Here is a 22,331-nt window from a genome sequence, read left to right on the forward strand (position 1 = left end):
TAGCATCCTAATTATCCTACCTATCTTTGCATCATCAGCAAATAATCGAACATCTCCTGTAAGGTCCATTCCAATATCATTTAAAGTGGTAATCCCTGGTCAGTGGCATACCACTGATCATGTTGAATCTGGTGGATTCTCATCCACCATATACCACTTTCTGATACCTATCCATCAGCCACCCACTAATCCAAGTCAACAGTTTATATCCCAATCCCATATTCTCCAGTTTATGCAACAGCCTTTCATGTGGTATCTATCAAATGCCTTAGCCAAGTCTAACGGTATTATTATTATTATTATTACTATTACGTGACACCTTCAGGGAGTCCAAAGACTCATCAAGGGAGTGCACCTACTCTACTCTACAACTGTCTTCAACATTCAACCACCAACTACAATGAACCGCAACTACCATCATCATCTACACCAACGCCATCTACCGCCCACCACCACTAGTATTTTCACAGACAATCACAAACATCGATGCCCATGGTGGGATTCAAACCTGTGGTCTTTTGGCTGGAGAGCAGATACGCTAACCATTCAGCCAACCAGGCTGCCATATTATCATAGTGCATCCATTCCCTTGATCCAACTCAGCAGTAATATTATTATAAATATGAGGAAATTGTTGAAGCATGGGTTTACTAAAGAGCAGTTATGTTTTTTTGAGTTTTTGCACTATCTTTGTACAACAGAACTATCATACATTCTTTCTATTCCTGTGAGATCTTTTCCAAGTTGAGACTCGACTCAAGTTATACCAACATGTCATGGGTCAAGCCATTTCAGCTGAACATTCATTTAGCACACATGCTGATATCTCATCTGGCCTCATTGCTAAGCTGATATTCAGACTATGAAATAGCTGCTGAACTTCATTTTTATGCAGATCTATCTCTTCATCCAATGTAGTAGTTAATCATTGTGCACCTGTCAACCAAATGTACATACATTTGTTTGATAGGGCTTAGTGAAGTGAGAACTCCTTATATAAACAATCTTATATGCTTCTGACATAAGAGTACTGTCTGCATTCAGTAAAGTTATTTTTCAGCATTTATTTTTTCTTTTACTTGCAGCATAGTGATAAAATTATTCTATAGTGCTCCTAAACTGCTGATTTCTTTTCATGCTCTGATTTAGCTTTCTGTAGAATATTCATAACTTATGATCATACTACATGAAAAAAAAAATTACATCATTACTAACTTCCTGTTGACGATTTTAATCCAAATTAATCTGTTATCTGTCAAGACCACCATATTATCAGATCTTATATATCACTCTTCTAAGGCACTTTTTACTGTGTTAATCCATTATGTCAAAGATATTGGTCTTCCTCTGGGTCTTTTACCTGCCAACAGTTGCTTTGCTAACATGTTAATATATATAAACAATTCTGTGGATCAAATAATACACAGACAATAAACCTATGTATAATGCAGCCATACAATTAGACATACTGTCATATAATCAGACATAGGAGGTGTAAATCATAATTTTCAGAAGGAAGCAATCAATATTTTTATCTTACATTTATTAAATACATGTAAAAGCAATAGAAAAGTTAGAGGAATTGTATCAAGTAACTAAATAAGAACAGAATGATTATATCTCAAACATACACACACACAGGAAATTTAGTTTTCTATGAGATTTCAAGAATTTTGACACTAGATCAAGAGTCTTGCATTAACTGTCTGCAAGCAATGGACAATAAGTGTCCTCTGATAGATCAGATCTACAACACTGTAACAGAATATAAATCTTAAAAGCCCCTCCAAACAACTGTGTTGTCTGATCATTAATAAAGTTATTGTAAAAAAATTACTTTGTTAATGTAAATAATGAATACAGTTCATTTTCTAATTACTAATGTTTTCTTAATTAAGGGATAATAGCACAATCCACAGATATATTTAAATGAAGGAAATATTTACTTACCACACGTATGTTTTTCTTTAGATTCTGAAAAATACCGATAAATGACATGTGGATGTCTCCTCTGCATAAAAACAAGAAAGCTTCTTAAAGTTTACCAATAGTTTATCAACTGGAGTTAGCAATTTATGATTATTAATCATAAAAATAAAACTAAAATTAGCCAAATATATTTTAAAATAACAAAATTCACCTATAGTATTCAGTTTACCAACTCATCCAAATGGATGAAACATATCAATCATTTTATGTTTTGCATCCATGTTATTTCAATGGTATTTTAATTTCAATGTAATTGAAATTAAACACAAATGATGTGTAAATAGACTGTGGTTGACAAGGTGATCAAGATTAGAAGCAAAAGTACTTATGTATTTAAAAAAAAAAAAAATAGAAAGAGAGGTGCTGATATAATTTAAATAAAAACACATTTGATTCAACAACTATTTTTGATATAATATAACACGGAAGGCGCCTCTATAGCTCAAGTCAGTATCAATGATGCCCTTTAGATGGAAACTAGTGCTTTTGAATCCCATCTAGGACATGAAGAATCATTATCAAGGCTTTTCAAGTAAAGGTGAGTTAGTCGGTCACATATGGGGTTTACAGGTTCCCCTCCTAGTAACTTGGGTTTTTCTTCCTGCAAAACAGGCAAATGCCAAAAGAAGAAGAACACATGCTATTTATGGCCATAGCAGACAATGCAGATAGGATTAACCAACCAGAAGTGGTATAAGATTTCTAAGAAGCCAATTTACTTGACCATTAGAAGCCACTAGGCCTAACATGAAAGGGAAAGATGGGTGGGATGTAACATAGTATTTTCCAATTAAAACCTTGAAATTCTTATCATACCTATAGTTTTCACTGTTACAACAAACAGCTTTTCCAGGATGTGGATTACTGGTTATTAAGTGAAAATTGAGAAACTTAATTTTTTTGTGTAATGGCTGATTGTAATGGATGACATTTTAATGTTATCTCCTGAATAATATTACATTTCTCTTTTTTTTAGTACAGAATGCTGATCCTAACATTTTTATAGCTTTTTTCTTACTGTTTGGGATATGTTCTCTGCAATATCTTTTTTTTTCTGATTTATGGGTTAAGTAATGCACTCCATATACACAATAACTTTCATAAATATCTAGTCTCTTCATCAGTGTCAGTAAGTATTTTGGGGATCCCAGAATAGAAGCATTTTTATTTTTAAAGACAAGAAGACCACTTGAATTACATAATTGATTAGACTGTTTATGGCCTGTGGGAGAGTCACAGCATTTGAGCTTGATGCTGAGTAGTGTTTGCTAGTGTAAGGCTTAGCATTCTCTTTAGTGAACTAACATCATAGCAGTTCTGAAAAAGATGTCTTTAATACAAGGCAGTTATGTTTTTTTTTTTTGCTTCATCAGGTGAAATGGCATATGCTATATTTTCAGATTCTGCATGTTAGGGTAATGATTCTGTATATAGATATCTTCCCACATTTTCTTTCCATGAATGGTAAACATCCACTATCCTTGGCTAGAAATAGAAGCTAGAACATTCCAAAACAAAGATAGCAATTCGTTTAGCCTCAAGTGTAAACCTGAGCTTGAGGCTGACAAGTTCCTCTTCTTGTATTTTTTGGCTATACTATGAAAATATTATCTATCTATCTATCTATATATATATATATATTGTCGGCCTGGTTGGCCGAGTGATTAGCGTATCTGCTCTCCAGCCAAAAGACTGTGGATTCAAATCTTGCCATGGGCATGGATGTTTGATTGTCTGTGAAAATACTAGTGGTGGTGGTGGGCAGTAGATGGCATTGGTTAGATGATGATGATGGTAGTTGTGGTTGGCTGATGAGATGTCACATACTACTACTACTACTACTAATAATAATAATAATAATATATATATATATATATTAGTCGTAGAGGGGAGCAGATGTGTCTAAGGTCACTCCTGCTTTAAGTTGGTTATTGTGAGGTTTTATATTTCAAAAAATTAACTTTAAGTTATATACCAGCATAAGTATAAACACCCGATCTATTTTGCTATAAAATTAATTTTTTAAAATTGCAAAGGTAGACAAAGTTATTTTGAATTTTTTAAAATGTTTCTTTGTTATCACTACAATGATATGCCTTGAAGCTCTGGGAAATAGTCAATAGCATAAGCTTTCCCTGAATTTACCTGATACAATGGCCAGCAAAAGTTCAACCAGCACTGATATTTCACCACTAGCAGCTGTTCCCTCCCCATCCTAGCTCAGCAGGAGTTGGGCAAAGGTAGGAGGATTCTGACAACCATGGAAATGATATCAGCCAGAATCTTACTCTGAGCTCACTAATGCCAATATTGTAGCTAATACCTCCACATGTATTCCTACTACTGGGATGACTACTGCATGCACAACTAACCAACTCATTTTCCAAGACAATGGAATTGTTATCTTCGCAATCGAAAATACCCCATTAGAGAAATACTTAATCCAGTGGCGCAGCTTGTCACACCAAAAAATGGAACCCACATTTCAAGAGGTACTGGAACCATGCAAATATATTTTAATAATGCATCATACTCCGAGACATTAAGCAAAAAAGGAGTAAACATGGGAACATTCCATGTGAATGTCTCACCAAGCACACTAGCACCTATGAAAGTAATTGTCAAACATTCCACTGGAAATAACCACCAAATGCTTCACAGATTACTGTCAAAATACAGTGCAGTGACAAGTAAAATCTAAATGCTGCAAGCCTCTAGCACGAGGCCTGAGTTCACCCACATCAAGTCACTAGCACCTATGAAAGTAAGTGTCAAACATTCCACTGGAAATAACCATCAAATGCCTCACAGATTACACTGTCAAAATACAGTGCAGTGACAAGTAAAATCTACATGCTGCAAGCCTCTAGCACTAGGCCTGAGTTCACCACATCAAGTTTTAGAAGACAGGCTTTAATGAACTTTGGCAACAACACCATTGGCTCCATTTCCTAAAATAATAAATAAGAAATAGATGGAGTGCCTTACACCTTTTACATTACTGTTGCTGCTCAGCACTTCTACTACCATGAAGAAGAAGTAGGCCATGCAGGGTAATTATGCCCACATATACTAAAAAATTAGAAACCAGCTAAAAATACTACCAACCTTAACAGACTAGAAAACAAGAAACATGAAACATCCAACCCAAAAAAACAGAGCCCCAATAAACAACAAACATCTCAAGTACAAAACTTTTAGCCAAATACTTAGGATACAAAATCAAGTACTACTAATGAAACAGCTGTCAGAAGAACCTATGCCATCTAAAAGCCATCCTGGAGACAAGGAAATAGGAAATAGACAAATAACAAACTCACATAAAAAAAAAATAAAGAGGAGCAAGAAACAAAAGCAGAAAAACAGCCAAAGATGTACCAATTCAGCTGCAACAGAGAATATTTTCCTCCAAACATTACAGAACCCTCTCAACAGCCTGTAGAGGGGGAGTGATGAGATCGAGTTTCTTGAGTCCTCAGATGATGAAGAGGAAACTGGAAATGCAGGAGGTCTTCCTCACACTGAAGGTCCACCAACAAAAGAGCAGCTTCAGAACTTCCTTAAAAAGGTTCGAGGCTCATCACAAAAAATTAAACTGCTGACAGCACACTACACCGTCAACATCAGTGGCCTTAATTACCCAGCTGGAAAAACTAAGGACCGTTCTGGCAGAAAAAAAAATCTTCAACGTTAGGAAAAGAATATACTATCTGATCAATGGGCTTGAATCTCAGCAGAAGTGTAATTATTCCTAAAGTAAACGAGGATCACCCTGCCAAACAAAATAAATCAGAATATAATGAGCACCCCAGTAAACTTTCTCTCGTTAAATGCTAGAGGATGTGCCACACCATTGAGAAACAGGCTTGTCCTGCAGATGTCAGAAATAGTTATACTGCAGCAAATTAACCTCCATTCCACCAGCAAAGTTTTTGATCAGCACCGAAAGAACTGGCCATATACCACTGTCCTGCCAGAGAACTTCATGGATCAGGAGTCAATATTGGGTGTGCAATATATATGCACTCATTTGAATTCAGAATGGGAAGAAAATACATATAATTAATGTATTCTTATCACAAGACAAACAGCTTGCAGCGTAGGTGATTGATAGTGTTCATCCAAAATCACTTCAGTCTATGAGGTCCACCTCACATTGGCAGAGGATTTTGACTGCACTCTGGATCCTGCAATGGAAAAACATCAATACCAAGAACATCAACTCTCACTAGCTCACGCCTCTCCAGGACGTAATCAATGACTATGAGCTGAATGATATCTTCAGACAACTGCACCCACATGAAAAAGTGTTCTCCTGTAGGGCCAAAGGTTGTCCTACCAGAGCCTCATACCAGGCACAGCTCAACAGATGCTATGCATCCATACACACAATACCCTTCATAAGGAGTGTCGTATTTCATCCATCTCATGCATCAGACCATGATTCCATCCATCTGGCCATCTGCATCCCTGAATACACTGTACACAAATGAAGAGCATATCAGATCTTTAATAATAGCATACTACGGGCCACAGAATATCTCAAAACCCTCAAAGTGATATAGTTTTCCCTACTTCCCAACCAATTTCTGATTGGTGGTCATTCTTTAAAGCTAAAGTCAGTGTTTTTACTCAAAAGTATAATCACCAGAGGTATTTGAATAGACATTTAAATAATCTGCAACAACAGCAACAATTGTATCATCTTGGACTCTGAAGAATACCAGTCCCTAGATGACACCAGATGCTAGAGCACTCTGCAATAGGAGTACTAATAAGAACATGACACAGACACACCCACAAAGTATTTCTTTACACTGGAAAAACGACCAACAAGAGTTCACCACATTTCTGCTACAACAACAGATAGTGGGAGTATTATAGAAGATCATGATGAATCCTTATACCAACATCCATTGATGCCAATGATATAATTCTCTCCATTGTGAAAAGACACTCAACAGCGATGCAACATAAGACAGAACTTCCCATCAATTAAACAAGGCTGTCCACTTTCTGTTCCTCTTTACATTATTGCTATAGACCCCTTTTGTGTAGAGTAAACATGTTGCTTAGAGTCCTGTTAACAAAATTTGGTTTTAACACCAAATTAAGGGAAATGGCAGTCTTTTAACTTCTTCTTATCTCCATATAAAAGAGGAATATCTCAATCTTGTGCATACAGAGTAAAAATAAACCATGCAACGACCTCTTCATCACTGCGAAAGCAGGAATATACAATTTCTATCTTCAGCACACAAGACCAGATAACACCATAGTTACACTGAGAGAGGAGGCTGACCATCTATTTGCAGCCTTTAAACAAAAGGTGAGAAGCCATATCCTACATGAGCATCATCGCCACAGGCAAAACAACATCCAGACCTTTTCCACCAAGACTAGAATCCATGGAATCAACTCCTGGCTGAGCAGAGCAACTGCATCACAGTCCACTTTCCAAAATAGAAGTGACATCATTGCTCTTCCCACTCCCCCCCCCCCCTAAAAAAGGGAGTTTTGTGCTTAACAGTGTGAATAATGATCATCTATTACTTCCATGTAAACATGTAATACTGTCTTCATAGCAACAGTTATTTTCATGTAAGTTGTAATATCATATTACAATAACTGTTATTGCTATGAATAGTGTAATATCGTCTTGTAACAATGGTCATTCTTATGTAACTGGCAATATTATCTTAACTCAGCAATCAATGAGCATGTAAACTCTCTGCTTGACTACAAAGAACCAAAGCCGGTTAATCCTTGTACATAAGAATGTTATTTAAAAAAAATAAATAAACAAACAAAAATATCTATATATATTTTTTATTATTATTATTTGGGAACATCGATGGAATCAACAGACTTATCGCTGGAGGCCCACTCAACCAGCAACATGTCTATCATAATGAGCTTTCAAGTTATTTACACTACCTACATTTAGGCAATGCATTCCACTCACTAAACTCTCTATGTAAAAAATCTACTTTTTGCACCCTTCTTCACCACATCTTTATGCAACTTCCCATCTTAACATCCACTCTTTTTATAATTTCTTCTATATCAATCTAACAGAATCCCTCAACTAAATTGAAGGTCTCTATCATATCTCCTTTTTTCCTCCTATCCACCAACCTCAGTAATCCACATTCTCTCAAATGTTCTTCATAACCAACATTCCAGAGTCCTGATATCATGTTGGTTATTCATCTTTGGACTCTCTTCATAGCCGACACTACAGAGTCCTGATATCACTATGGTTATTCGTCTTTGGACCCTCTCTGGTGTTTCCAAATCACAATGAAAACTACATGACCAAATCTAAGCACAATAGTCCATACGTGGTCTGACAAATGCCTTATATAGGGCAAATCACTCTTTATCATAGCAACAATGTGATCTGCAGTCTTTGCAACAAGTGTGTGATGTGCCCCCAGAACTCTTGGAGTAATGGTAGCAACTGGCCTTCAATCCAGTGCCTAACATTACTCCAAGATCCTGAATCTCATCATCTTCCTGAAGTACAGCTCCACCAATACAGTATGCAACCTTATATCAATGTATCCCGAAGTGTAACACCTTGCATTTATTAACATTAAAACTGCAATCCCACTCATTTGTCCAAACTAAAAATCTATTCAAATCTCCCTGTAGAGAATTAACATCAGCACTACTGATAATTCTTATCTGGTATCGTTCAGAGAGCCTATCTCTGATCCATTTAATCAATATACTATCTGTTCCTATCCTCTGCAGTTTATACATCAACTTATCATGTGGTAATCTATCAATTGCTTTTTGCAAAGTCCAATATTATCAAAGTATTTGATGCTCACTTATCCAACACATTCAGTACCTTATCATAAAACATAACCAGATTGCTAAAACAAGACCTGCCCTTCACAAATCCACTGACCATCATAGAGAATCTTATGTTCATCAACTAATCCTGTATTCTACATCTAACGAATTCTCCAGCACTTTGATCACAACTGCAGATATACAAATTGGTCTATAATTGTAAACTTCTGTTCTTAAAACATGCTTGTGAAGAGATATTACTTTGCCTTCTTTCCACACCTCAATAACCTTACCCACTGCAAGACTCTCGTTAAATAACCAGGACAAGGGCATGACTAACTCTTTTGCACATTCTTTAAAAATATGTGTGATATGTCATCCATTCGCACACACCCTTATTAATATCTAATCTGAGCAAAACTTGATACACCTCCAATTCTTTCACTTTCAATTCTCCTAATTCATTCACACCACTATGATATGCATTGATGAAGTGTTCGTTAAATAACTCCACTATATCATTTGCTATGGTTACTTTGCTACCATAACTATCCACCAGCATCAACCTACCATAATTATTTTTCCTCTTGCTTGTTACATAGCAGAAAAATTCCCTTGGATTAGATTTGACCTAACTGGCCAATCTTCTCTCATCTTCTACTCTTTCTTTTTTTAACCACACTTGTCACTTTTCTGGCTTGTACTTTATATTCTTCATGCATCTGTTCACTGCAAACTGTCTTCCCCCATAACAACTTCTGTTGTAACACTGCTTGCTTGATTTCACTTTCATCCATCTCACTACTAATCTGTTTATTTGCTTAACTCTTGGTATGCAGTTATGCATTGCTTGTGGTAGATACTGCGTTATCATTTTCCATGCACTCTCAACATATTTTCTATACAATTCATCAACCCAATATATTGATGATAGTTGACTATGGAACTTCTAATAATCATCCACCTTATAATTCCACATATAGAACTTTTGCATGATTCTACCCAATTTATTAGTTGAAATTGCCTTTTTTAAGTACAATGGCGGTCAAGAGTTCAACCATGCGGGTGTGGACCAGTGCAACCAGGTGAGCACTGCAAAAATCAAGTAGCATTAACGACTTATACTTTTCAAAAAAGATTCGATGTTCTGAGTGCAATATATGTGCATGGCAGAGTGTAAGAGATGTGTTTGTGAAGAGGGAGGGAATGAACGAGAGATGAGAGAAAGTATGGATTTGTCAGAAGTGCAATGTATTATTAGGCCACGAGGTCATGAATGTGAAACTGGCTGAAAAGATAGATGTGCATGAAAGAAACAGTAAGGAAACGAAAGCGAAAGAATGCAAACAAGTAAAAATGAAAGTTAGTGATAAAGGAGAGAAAGAAAGTATGAATGGGAAACGGAAGTAAGATGCAGCAGAACAAGAGGTAGCAAAACTGCAAGAGTGGCAGAGAGTGAAATTATCGGAATGCAAGATTTGATAAAACAATTATTCAAAATGAAAAATGAAATGAAGAAAATGCAGAGTGATGTTAGACATCTAGAGAAAACTAATGAAACTGTGCAAGAGAATAGAATGAAGGAAAAAAGAGTAAAAGAGTTGATGAGTGATTCCAGGATAGCAGATATGAAGATTCCATAGTTAGAGGACTGGTTACTGAGAGAGTCCCTAAGGACTGCTATCCAGGAGGAAGAATGAGTAGGATAATTCAGGCATTGGACATGAGGAAGAAACAAGCAAGAGAGTTAGTCGTGAGGAGACAAATGATCTAAGTGGACATAAAGGGAATGTGAGGGAAAATATTAGGAGGCCATTGAGAAGAGTGAAAGATAACAGTGTAGTAGGAAAGTCAGTGTGTTGCTGAGGTATGACGATCAGTTGAGACGAGAGCCACAATCATGAATGCTAGTGGACCTGTGTTAGAAGGAGGGAGTACAGTTTGTGAATGTATGGCATGTGTTTGAGGGAAAAATGAAATTATACAGGCATGATGGGTTGCATTTGAATGGCTTTATAGTGAGTGCACTGGAGAAAGTGTTGCTGGATGGAAGTACAGTGTGTGTGTGTGATGTGTGCAAGAGGTGAAGGAAAAAAATCAGAGGAGTGGTATTGAAGAGAATAAGAAGTGCTTGGGTGTGGAAACAGTAGTAGTGTGAGAGAGATAAAGAGAGAATCGGAATGCAAGTGAAACGTGGAAATCAGGGGGGGGGGACCTGGGTTGACAGGAAGAAATGGCATAGGGAGAATAGCAGTGAATGTGTGTATGAAGATGGAGTATATTGCAATGTGGGTGGGGAAGTTGAAACTGAGCAGATATATGTGGTAAGTGGTGGTAAAGGTGATTGGGCAGGTGTGGTGGGGAATTCACAACCAACAAATGGCTTGGATAGGACTGGTTATAGACCTAAAAATGAATTATTGTGTGTTTACAAATGCCAGAAGTATCAGAAATAAGGGAGATGAGATGGTTTCACTGATTGAGTTTATTCGTGCCAAAATCATTGGAATAAGTGAAACATGGTTGAATGAAGATGATATTCTAACAGGAATAGAAATGGAAATATACAGTATCAGTATTTTTCGTGAGAATAAGAAGGACAAAGAGACAGGTAGTGCTGCTGATCATATCATTGGAATTATGTCCCATAAGGTAGACATGAAAGTGGGAAATAGTGACAATGGCTATGAGGCAGTGTCATGTAACGTGGGGGTTGACAAGAAAACATATTTAGTTGGATGTTGCTATAGGCCCGGAAATGTGGAGGGTGGTGATGAAGAAATGTATAAACAACTTGGATTAGTGAACAAGGTAATGGTAATTATTATGGGTGATTTTAATTATGGCAGTATAGATTGGAATGAAGAGATGGCATTTGGAAATAAGGAAAATGAATTTCTTGAGTTCTTGAGAGATAACTATCTCAGGCAGCATGCAAGAATCAGAGTTCTAGATCTGATCATTTCACCACAGGATATAATTGTGAGAAGGGTTTCACACCTTCCTCCACTTGGTGAAAGAGATCATGAAGTGATCACCTAGGTTGTGGGTAGTCATATGCAGACTTTTGTGAGGGAAGATGTGGAATTATAAGGCAAGTGATTATGACAAACTTAGGAGACAGCTTGGAGCTACAACATGGAATGAGGAGTTGAGCGGTAAGGAAATAAATGCTGCAGAACCGACATGGGAACTGACAAAGAAATACATAAGAGCATCAATGTGTGAATGTATTCTGAAGGCCAAAAAAGCTGAATAAGGTAGGTGTAAAATGTATGAATGAGGAGCTTAAGCATGAAATCTGGAAAAAGGAGGTACCATATTTTCCGGTGTATAAGACACACCCAAGAAATTTAATACAATTTTCTGGAAAAAATCTTACAGGCTACTTTGACTGCATGTGTAAGAATCATTTTTGTTGAAATGGCAATGCCATTTTGCCAATTTTCTTGCACCCATTTCAAAACTTCGGTCTCTAGTTCTGGCCACTTTGCAATTTTTCCACGTTCCGTGCGTTTTCATTACGCAAATTGTACAAAATCTCCTTCTGACCATGCCAAGTTCTAATCATTTTTTCTGTAGGCGGAGGTCCAAAATGTCTTTCAGCTTCCCTATTCCTTCTTCTGCATATTTTACAACCTTTGTAACTTGAAGTATATGAATGTCGCCTGTTTTTTTCCATCACTAAAATCTACAGGGAAATATCAAACTGAACACAAAATATCTCAACACATCAACTCAATACTGATAAACATCAGTAACTGATTACTCAGATAAGATATTATGAAACTTGAATAGGGACTCCCCATTCTTAGCCAATGACGCGCTAGAAGCTACGTGAAGGTCACGCATCAATTTGATTGCACCATTAACCGCATACAAAGATCTTGGAACATAAAAGGGAGTGCGTATGAATTTGAAAATAGGAAACAATCTTTACCTTCGTTATATAAGACGCACCCCATTTTTAAGATGAATTTTTAAGGTAAAAAAGTGTGTCTTATACACCGGAAAATATGGTACTTTGGAGGAAGTAAAAAATGAAAAATGGTAATAATCAGTTACATGAAAACAGAAAAAGCCAGGAGAGTGACACAGTTAGCAAGGAAAACAAAGGTGCATTATGAGCAGAAATTGGCAAATCAAGCGAAGAAAAACCCTCGAGTTTTTTTAGATATGTGGCTAGTAGGAAGAATGATCATTGTAAGATGATGTTAATGGATGAAAGTGGTAGAATGGTAACTGCTGCAGAAGACATTGTTGAAGTATTCAATGATCAATAAATTGATCACTGAATACTTCAAGGGTGGAATCATGAACGTAGAATCATGATTGGGTGGAATCACAAACTTAAGTGTAGAGGATATAGGAAAAGATAGCTTAATTGGAGCAAGCAGGAGGTATTTGAGGAAATAAATAAACTTGATGCTAATAAGGCAATAGGATTTGATGACATATCACACATCTTAAGGGAATGTTGAGGATCCCTGACATGCAGAAATAGAGAGGTTATGATGCCACTGCATAATGCCTTGATCAGGCCTCATATGGATTATTGTGCACAGATTTGGTCGCCGATTTATCATGGTGATGAGGATATGTTGGAAAGGTTCCAAAGAAGATTCACAAAGGTGGATAATGGCCTCTGGAATATACTCCACATTCCAAAGGTAGATAATGCCTTTGGAATGTGGAGTACAAGGACAGATTGAGAGAATAAGCTGCAAAGCCTCGTGAACAGGAGGAGGGGGGGGGATGATTGAGACATATAAGCTAATCAGGGATTGTTAGCAGGTTACCATGGAAGAGATTTTTCATAGAATGGATGGGGGAGGGGGGGTAGACGAATAGCCCATTGCTGGAAATGTAAAGAAGGGCATGAGTAGAGGAGCAGGTTCTTTGCATGGAGAATAGTTGGTGAGTGGAATGCATTGCCTGAGCGTGTGCACTGTTGGATGAGCATTGTGTGCAATAGTGTGTACATTGCACAATGAGTCTCTGATCCATGGAGGTCAGATGTTAATACTAATAATAATAGACCATCTTGATAACTACCGTCTCCTGTTTGACTATCTTCCAAACCAATACCTCATGATCACTTTCAGTAACAGATGCAGTGTCGATACCTCATTTACAACCACATCCTATGAGGATGTCACCAAATCTAAACCTCATGTTGCTTCCATTACATGCTGCTTTAGATAGTTATTATTATTATTATTATTATTATTCGTGACACCTCCAAGGAGTCCAAAGCCTCATCCCGGGAGGACACCTACTGTACAACTTTCCATCTCCTACACAGAACCTCTACCACCAATCACCCACATCAACACCATCTACTGTCCACAACCACTACCACTGCAGCTAGTAGATTTTTTGTCTGTAAATTGCGTATGTTCTGAAGGGTCGATTTGTCTGTATGTGGGATGAAAAACCTAAGCTTCTGGGAGAAACCCTGCTACCTCCATATGAGATCGGTTAACTCACCTTCAATTGAAAAAGTCCATATAAAGATTCCTCCCGTCATGACGAGAATCGAACTTAGGTCTTTTCTAATCGAAGGGCGCAACATACCGTTGTTCTTCCAATTGCGCTACGGAGGTGCTTATCCCACAGAAACTCAACATATTTCTATAATTAAAATATCCCATTAGGATCATGCTCCTTTTATTTGCCCAACTAATTTATCTAAACATTTCACAATCAATACTCTCCATATTCCCTGGCTTATAGCATCCTATTAAATACGCTAATCTATTGATCTCTCAACATCAACTACCAAACAACTTCAAAATCTTCACATGTACTACTATTTTCCACTTCGACTCATAAAGGACACAATTCCTCTGCGACTATTAACAATACTTCCCCTCCTCTCTTGATCTTCCTATCCTTTCGGAAAATTCTAATCCTACTATTTCAAGTCCTGACAGTATATATATATATATATCATACTTAAATTATATTATTGTTATTATTATTTTTTTTTTTTTCAATTTGGCGACCTCAGCCACCATCTTCTGCCTGGCATCAACTGTTTACTAAATAATCTAAACAATCGGCTGATATTCTAATGCAAAAAATAAATAAATAAATAAATAAAAATTCCCCCCCCCAAAAAAAAAAGTTAGGTTTTTAAGTGTTATTAAGTATTAAATTTAAGTAATTGTTTTGCTTTGTTTTTTTTCTTAAAAAAAGTCCTGAATAAGACTAAAAGGTAGAAAAAGCTTCTACTGCTGCCATTTCAGAAATAAGCTGTATGTGGGTGGGTGGGTCTTAGAAATTCTAGATAATAATTCTTTCTGCCTTAGCAACAGGTTGAAAACTAACTGAGATTACTCACGGTTACTAAGAAAGAAATAACACATCCCAGAAGTTATGATAAAAAAAAGTCCAAGCAGTACTTCAGTATACATAAGAAATTTCTTGTTTAGTTTTCATTATTTTTGAATGATTACCAAACATTCTGAACAGAAATCATATTGCTTTTTTAAACTGATACAGTATTCCTGTCAAAACTGGTGTGTGACTGCCAAGAGTCAAAGTTCAGAAAAAAAAAGAAGATAAGTATCAACATAAATTATGGGCATATTTTATTTTAAATTTAGAGGGAGTCTTGCCTAATTTGTTCATAATTGAGCATGGATAGTTTATATTTTGCAGTTTTTAAAATTTCATGTATTTTTTTAATATATCTTTTCTGTGTCCATTAATTATGTCTCAATAATGGCGGCCACCATAAGTCATTTTACTGAAATGTTATTGTTAAGTCCACTACCATTTATAAGAATAAACAATATCCAACAACATTTTGTAGCATGCCGTGGTTGCAGAATGTATACATCCCAACAACTGACTATATGTGGCAGATTAGACACAGGAGGAGTGTATGTCTACATAAATTGTAGACAAGAGCCAGGTAATGTCAATATATGTATTTCTAGTTTCAGTAGTGGTGGCAGTGGCATGTCAGAAACAAGAAAGTGCTGACGGTGAGAGAGAGAGAGAGATATGAGTTGCATGACTAAGGATGAGGAATACAAGTGTGATGTGGACATGGATATAACATTAGGCAGTGTAGTAGATTTTGAGGATGGTGTTGACTGGGTAAGTGATTGTCAATGGAGCATGTGATGCTGCTTAGAAAAGGGGGGGGTTACTGAGAGAAGAAGTGGAAGGTCCAAAAAATGAGATGAAAGGCATGAAGAAAGAGCAAGAGATCAGAAGATCAGGTGCTTATCCAATTCTTCTGCAGGTTCAATTTTTTTTCCATGGATGCTTATGTTGATGGTGACAATCTTGAACTCTGCTGATGTTGAGTTGTGTTTGTTCAAGAGCTGAATTATCATTGTTTGCACTGATTCTCTGAAGGAAACAACAGAGGCCCTGTTTAACCAGGCAACATCCCAGCTGGCATGAAATTCTGTAATGCTACACCATCATTTTATTTTGGTTTAAAGCCAATAAAAATACAATTTGGCCAGCTAAATCTCAAATTTTCATACCATTCTTATTCATTCATTCAGAGGTCTAGTCAGTTCTCCATATTCCTTAAAATGATATGTGGAAGTCTCCTCTCAGTTATCTAGTTTTGACCCATAAGCATTCCTTAAGAATTTAATATCTCCAATTTTGATATCAGGTTTAATGCTATTTTCCTTCATCTTCTTCTTATTGTGCTATCTTCTATCGAAGGTCAGCGACCATCTTGGCGAACAAACTGCGCTCTTGTGCTAATCTGAGCAGTTGTGCACTGCTCTTTCCTGTCCACGTCTTGATGTTGTCAAACCATGATATTCTTTTTCTTCCTCTAGTTCCTTTGCCATCAATTCTTCCTACCAAAATAGTTTGTAGAAGTTGGTATTTGCTGTTTCTCATGATGTGTCCAAGATATGATGTTTTTCATTTCTTGATTATTTGTACAAGATGTTTAGCTTTGCCAATGGATTTTAAGACATCTTCATTGGTAATTTTTTCTGTCCATGATATCTTTAGCATTCTTCTGTATAGCCACATCTCAAAGGCTTCGATTTTCTTGATGGTTGTCGCCTTCAATGTCCATGTTTCAACTCCATAGAGCAGAATAGACCACACGTAACATTTCAGCATTCGGCATCTGACTTCCATGTTTAGGTCTTTATTGCAGAATAGTGTTCTCATTTTCATGAAGGACTGCCGTGCAACTTCAATCCTTGTCTTTATATCTATTTCTGGATCCCACCGTTCATTAAGCCAGCAACCAAGATATTTATATCTTGACACTTGATCAATATTTTTCCCATTGAGTGTCAGTTTCATTGATGAGGCTGGATGTTTGCTGATGATCATGTATTTTGTCTTGTTGATGTTTATATTTATTCCCATTCTTTGGCTTTCTATGTATACTCTGTCAACGAGTTTTTGGAGATCCATAATGTTATCTGCAATTAGCACGGTGTCATCTGCATATCGTAGGTTGTTAACAATCTTTCCATTTATTGTGATTCCCTCTGGACATTCTTCCAATGCTTTTTTAAAGATTACCTCTGCATATATGTTGAACAGGAGTGGTGAGAGCACACATCCTTGTCTCACTCCTCTTTTGATGTTAATATCACTGGTGGTAATGTTGTCTAATTGAACGGTAGCTGACTGATTCCAATACAGATTTGTTATTAGTCTTATGTCTTGTTCGTCTAGCCTTATTTGTTGAAGGATTTCTATTAAGTTGGTGTGTGTGACTTTGTCGAATGCTTTTTCAAAATCTATGAAACACATAAAGACAGATTTCTGTTTTTCTATGCATTTTTGTATCAATATTTGGGTACAGAAAAGGGCCTCTCTAGTACCAAAACCATTCCGAAAGCCGAATTGTGTTTCACTTAGAGTTTCTTCACTTTTTCTATAAATGCGATTCTGAATTACTTTCAAAAATATTTTTAATGTTTGGCTCATTAGACTAATAAGTCTGAAGTCACCACAGGAATTCGCTTTGGGTTTCTTTGGGATAGTGATAAATGTAGATTTGAGCCAATCTGATGGAAATTCATCACTTTCATATATTTTATTAAATAGTTTTTCAAGAAGTTTGATGTTATCTGGTTCGATTAATTTTAAAAATTCTGTTTGCACACCATCTGGTCCACTGGCTTTTCCTGTTTTACTTGTTTGTATAGCATTCTCTATTTCGCATTTCATGATTGCTGGTCCTTGAATGTTATCTTTTATATTTATAGGCTTCTGTCTATAAAAATAAAAGAAATCATTGAAAAGTTCTGTTACATATTTTATCCAAATCTGTGCTTTATTCTCTTCTTCTAGAACTATTTTTCCATTTTCGTCTCTTAGAGACACTATTTGCTTTTTCCTCAGTTTTCCGGAAATTTCGTTGATTTTCTTATACAGAGTGAAATTATCATGTTGTTTCTGAAGCAGTTCAATTTCAGTACATAAATTTTTCATCCAATTTTCCTTGGCTTCTTTTATTTTTTTCTTGATGATGTTATGTGTTTCTGTATACCTGGCTAGGTCTTTGTTTTTATACATTCTTCTTGTATCAATAAGAGAAAGAATCTCATCTGTCATCCATTCCTGTTGTTTTATATTATTCACATAACCTACTTCTTCAATACTTGTTGTTACGATGGCATTCTTTAAGCTATTCCAAAGAGATTCCACACTTTTATTTTCTTCTATGTTAATCTGTTGTAATCGCAGGTTAAGCTGTGTCTTGGCACTTTTATTTATGTTCGGGTCTTTCAGTTTTTCTACATCAATTTTCTTTTTCTTCTTTTGTAATTTTTTAGCTGATTTTAATCTAAGACGTACTTCTGCAACTATGGGATTGTGGTCTGATGAGATATCTGCTCCAGGATAAGTCTTTGCACTCTTTATACTACTGTGGAATCTTTTATTTATCAGTATATAATCAATTTGATTTCTGACAATATTATGTTGGTTATCTTGAGGCGATTTCCAAGTGTACAGTCTTCTTGGTGGAAGTTTAAACCAGGTATTTGCTATTGTTAGATCTTCTTCCTGACAGAATTGGACTAGGCGATCTCCTCTGTCATTTCTGGTGCCTAAGCCATGTTTGCCAACAATTTCTCCATCACTCCCTCTTCCCACTTTTGCATTGAAGTCACCCATCACTATGTTTATATCATGTTTCTTTGTTAGGTTTTTAATCTCTTTTAGGTGTTCATAAAACTCTTCAACATCTTCTTCACTTTTGTCAGCTGTGGGTGCATAAGCTTGGATGATATTTATGTTAACGGGGTTTCCCTTAAGTTGTAACAGCATTATCCTTTCAGAAAATGGAATCCAATTTATTACTGATTTATTGATTTCTTCATCTACTATTACAGCTACACCATGTCGATGTTTGTTCTCATCATTCCCAGAGTAATACATTGTCATATTATCTTGTTGACACTTTCCAGATCCTGGCCATCTTGTCTCGCAAATTCCCAAAATCCGGATGCCCAGCCTCTTCATTTCTCTTGTGGCATTTCTTAATTTGCCAGCTTCATACAGAGTTCTGACATTCCAAGTTGCAATTTTAAAAGTGGACACCATTTTGATCCCGGAGATTCTTCGCACCCCTGTCCCATTTAAGGGACGCCGGGAACTTGGGGCCAATTGTAAGGGTTTGCTCGTCATGGTGGTTGTTCTGGAGATAAGGTAGAGCAGTAGTTTCTCCGTTTGCTTTCTGCTCCACAGTATTACAGACGTACACAATATAATCATATTGCCATCTGCAAATCTCTGATCACAAGCTTTTCCGTCATCATTTGGCTTCAACCTTGTGTCAGTACTGACAATGCTGCTTCCCAATGTCAGGGGCGGTGACCCCAGCAGGTACTTATTTAATGGCGGCACTACTCGCCATGTCACCGAGTTGTCATTGGGCTTTGTGAGGTTTTAAGTGAGACAGAGTTGCCACCTCTGCTCCCCCACGCCCTGATAGCTCAGTCGCTGTTGGTCCACGGCTGCTTATTCGCCAGATTGCTCTGCTTATATCGCAGCTAACCTCCATATCTGAAGGCTGTTCCCCGATCTGCCACCTGGGGACGCACCCGGTAGTAGTCAGCTCTGCCCTGGGTATGTTATGAAGGTTTTCCTTCATAACATGCCCAAATAGATGATAATTTGAGATGGCATGTACTCGTCTTACGCTTAATTTTATATCAAAGCGCCATCTGGTACATCCTTCACTTAGATCTAAATGCTGACTTATAACTTAAAGTACAGGTTATATGAGCATGTAATAATTTTGGCATTTTTGGACAGTTTTTGATTCGTCCCTTATCATATGGGATTTTCAGATTTCTAAATCATAAAAATTACAGATCCTTGTTATTCAATGATTTCACAACTATCTGTTGGAAAGTGAAAATCTCACAACCCCTATTTAGTCTGAATCCAGCTTGTTCTTTCTCAAGTTTCTCTTCCACAAAGTTTCTTAGCCTCTTCTCAACACCTGTAAAAATTTAGCTGGAATACTCAGGGAAGTTATTCTGTAATTCTCATATTCAGTTTAGTTTTATTTTCCTTTTTTTTAAGGTGGGTACTACAGAGCTCTACTTAAATCATCTGGAATTCAAACAATAAATTACATGATAACAACAGTAATTACCTTTAATGAAATGAAAGTACAGATATTTCGTACTGAACATAAGAGAACATCATCAGTGTGTAGAAACAAGCAAATCATAGTTTTTAATAATATTTGTAATAACATTATTTAACAATATTAATTTCTAGCACAAGGCCACAACACTTTTTAATTAGTAAACCACCAACTGCTGGATATACCTTGTATTCCCGTTCCTTTGATTTGCTTGTTTCTGCACACTGATGATGTGTTATTTTTAGGATGAAATATCTGTACTTTCATTTCATTAAAGTTAATTACTGTGGTTATCGTGTAATTTATTGTTTATAGTCATGCTACAGGTATCTTTAAAGATTAGACATCTGGAATTCAACCTTCTGAATTATGCAAGACAGCCACCAAGACTTTTACACTTCCTAACCAAACATTTCTGGTCGAATGTAATATATTCTAACTGTCTTTTCAAATTTTAGGTTTTTGATGGCTCTCTGCTGCCAATTCCACTAGAATATTTTTTACCATGGTTGTGTCACTGCTTGATTCATTTAACAATCTTTCAAAGAAATGACTCTAAGCATATGGAATATCTTTTATTTTCAGTTTTTATGTCACCTTTATCATTTCTAATTCCTTTTATAGCATTCTTTCCTCCATTTCTAAGTTTTTTTAATAGCCTCCAGAACATTTTGCTACTTTTTGTGATATTTATCTTCTTTATTTTATTATTATTGTACAGTCTTCTCCATGTAGTATGAAGACTTATTGCAGGAAAACCAAAATATCCACACAAACTATCATACCTCTCCTTGAACCCTTAGCAGACAAAATGCTAACAACCGACTCTGGCAACCCATTCATTCAGAACTCTCCAAGGAAAAATACAGTCCTCGTGACCCTACTAACCACACTTTTACTCTCAACTTCCAGAGATGATGGCATCTTGTTCTTCCCCCCCCCCCCCTCAGCCAAGTGCTGAACCATTTCCCCTGCACCAATCCTATAAAAACGTTTTAAGAAATGTTTCCATCATATCCCCTCTTATTTGCCTATCAACCAACCTCTGCAGTGACACACGCTCACGGAATGTTTCACAGACCACTCACCATCTTGGTTACTTGCCTCTGAATCTTCACCACCACCAATCCCAAGAAACCCAGGAGACCAGACCCGAGTACATAATCCAGATGTGAACATACCAAGATCTTATAAAAAAGAATAACTTCTTTCTCTCTAATTGTCAGTTTGTTCTTCAAAGCAAAGTAATCTTATAAGCTACCTCAGCAATATGATTTCTAAATTTCAACACTATGTCTACCCCTACCCTTAAATCCCAAGCTTCATCTATTTACTGGAGTACAGTTTCATCAATGTGATACGTAGCTTGTAGTCTATTTAAACCAAAACAGATGACTTTATATTTCTTCACATTAAACTGACACCCATTATCTTTTTTCCCATACTGACAGTCCATTTAAATCATCCTGCAAGATCTCCACATCATATTGATTCGCTATTACTTTACCTAATTTTGCATCATCAGCAAACAACTGAATATTTCCTTTTAGGTTATTATATCCTATATCATTTAAATACAAATTAATAAGGATAAGGAAGTCATTTTGCCTCTTTACAAAGCCTTGATATGACTGCATCTGGACAACTTACATTCAAAATTTGCAAAATCTAGAAGAATCATTGTGTAGCCATTTCCCTTATCCAACTCAGTTGTCACTCAATTATAAACAGTTAGTAAATTATGAAAGCATAACCGACCCTTCACAAAACCATGATGCCCTACATAGAGTATTATATTCCTATCCAGCCATTCCGGAATTCTCTTTTTGACCAATTTTTCTAGTACTTTTACCATCACTCCTGAAATGTTGATTGGTCTATAACTTGCTACCTGCAGTCTTAGAACCTCCTTTATGCAAGAGAA

The 22,331-nt window shown here is 36.5% G+C and overlaps 1 protein-coding gene across 1 annotated transcript in view; it reads right to left on the reverse strand.

Moving 5' to 3' along the window:
• Window positions 1-22,331, reverse strand: part of LOC150105449 (disintegrin and metalloproteinase domain-containing protein 11-like) — a 602,139-nt gene that overhangs the window by 479,407 nt on the left and 100,401 nt on the right. The window contains exon 7 of the mRNA XM_090393967.1: window positions 1,951-2,011. Within this exon, the coding sequence (XP_090250093.1) occupies window positions 1,951-2,011 (61 nt within the window). The remainder of the gene's footprint in view (window positions 1-1,950; window positions 2,012-22,331) is intronic.

This window comes from Typopeltis vanoorti, chromosome 6 (genome assembly GCF_054136105.1).
Source record: "Typopeltis vanoorti isolate ZY-2024b chromosome 6, IOZ_Tvanoo_1.0, whole genome shotgun sequence".
In the NCBI taxonomy this organism is placed as follows: Eukaryota; Metazoa; Arthropoda; class Arachnida; order Uropygi; family Thelyphonidae; genus Typopeltis; species Typopeltis vanoorti.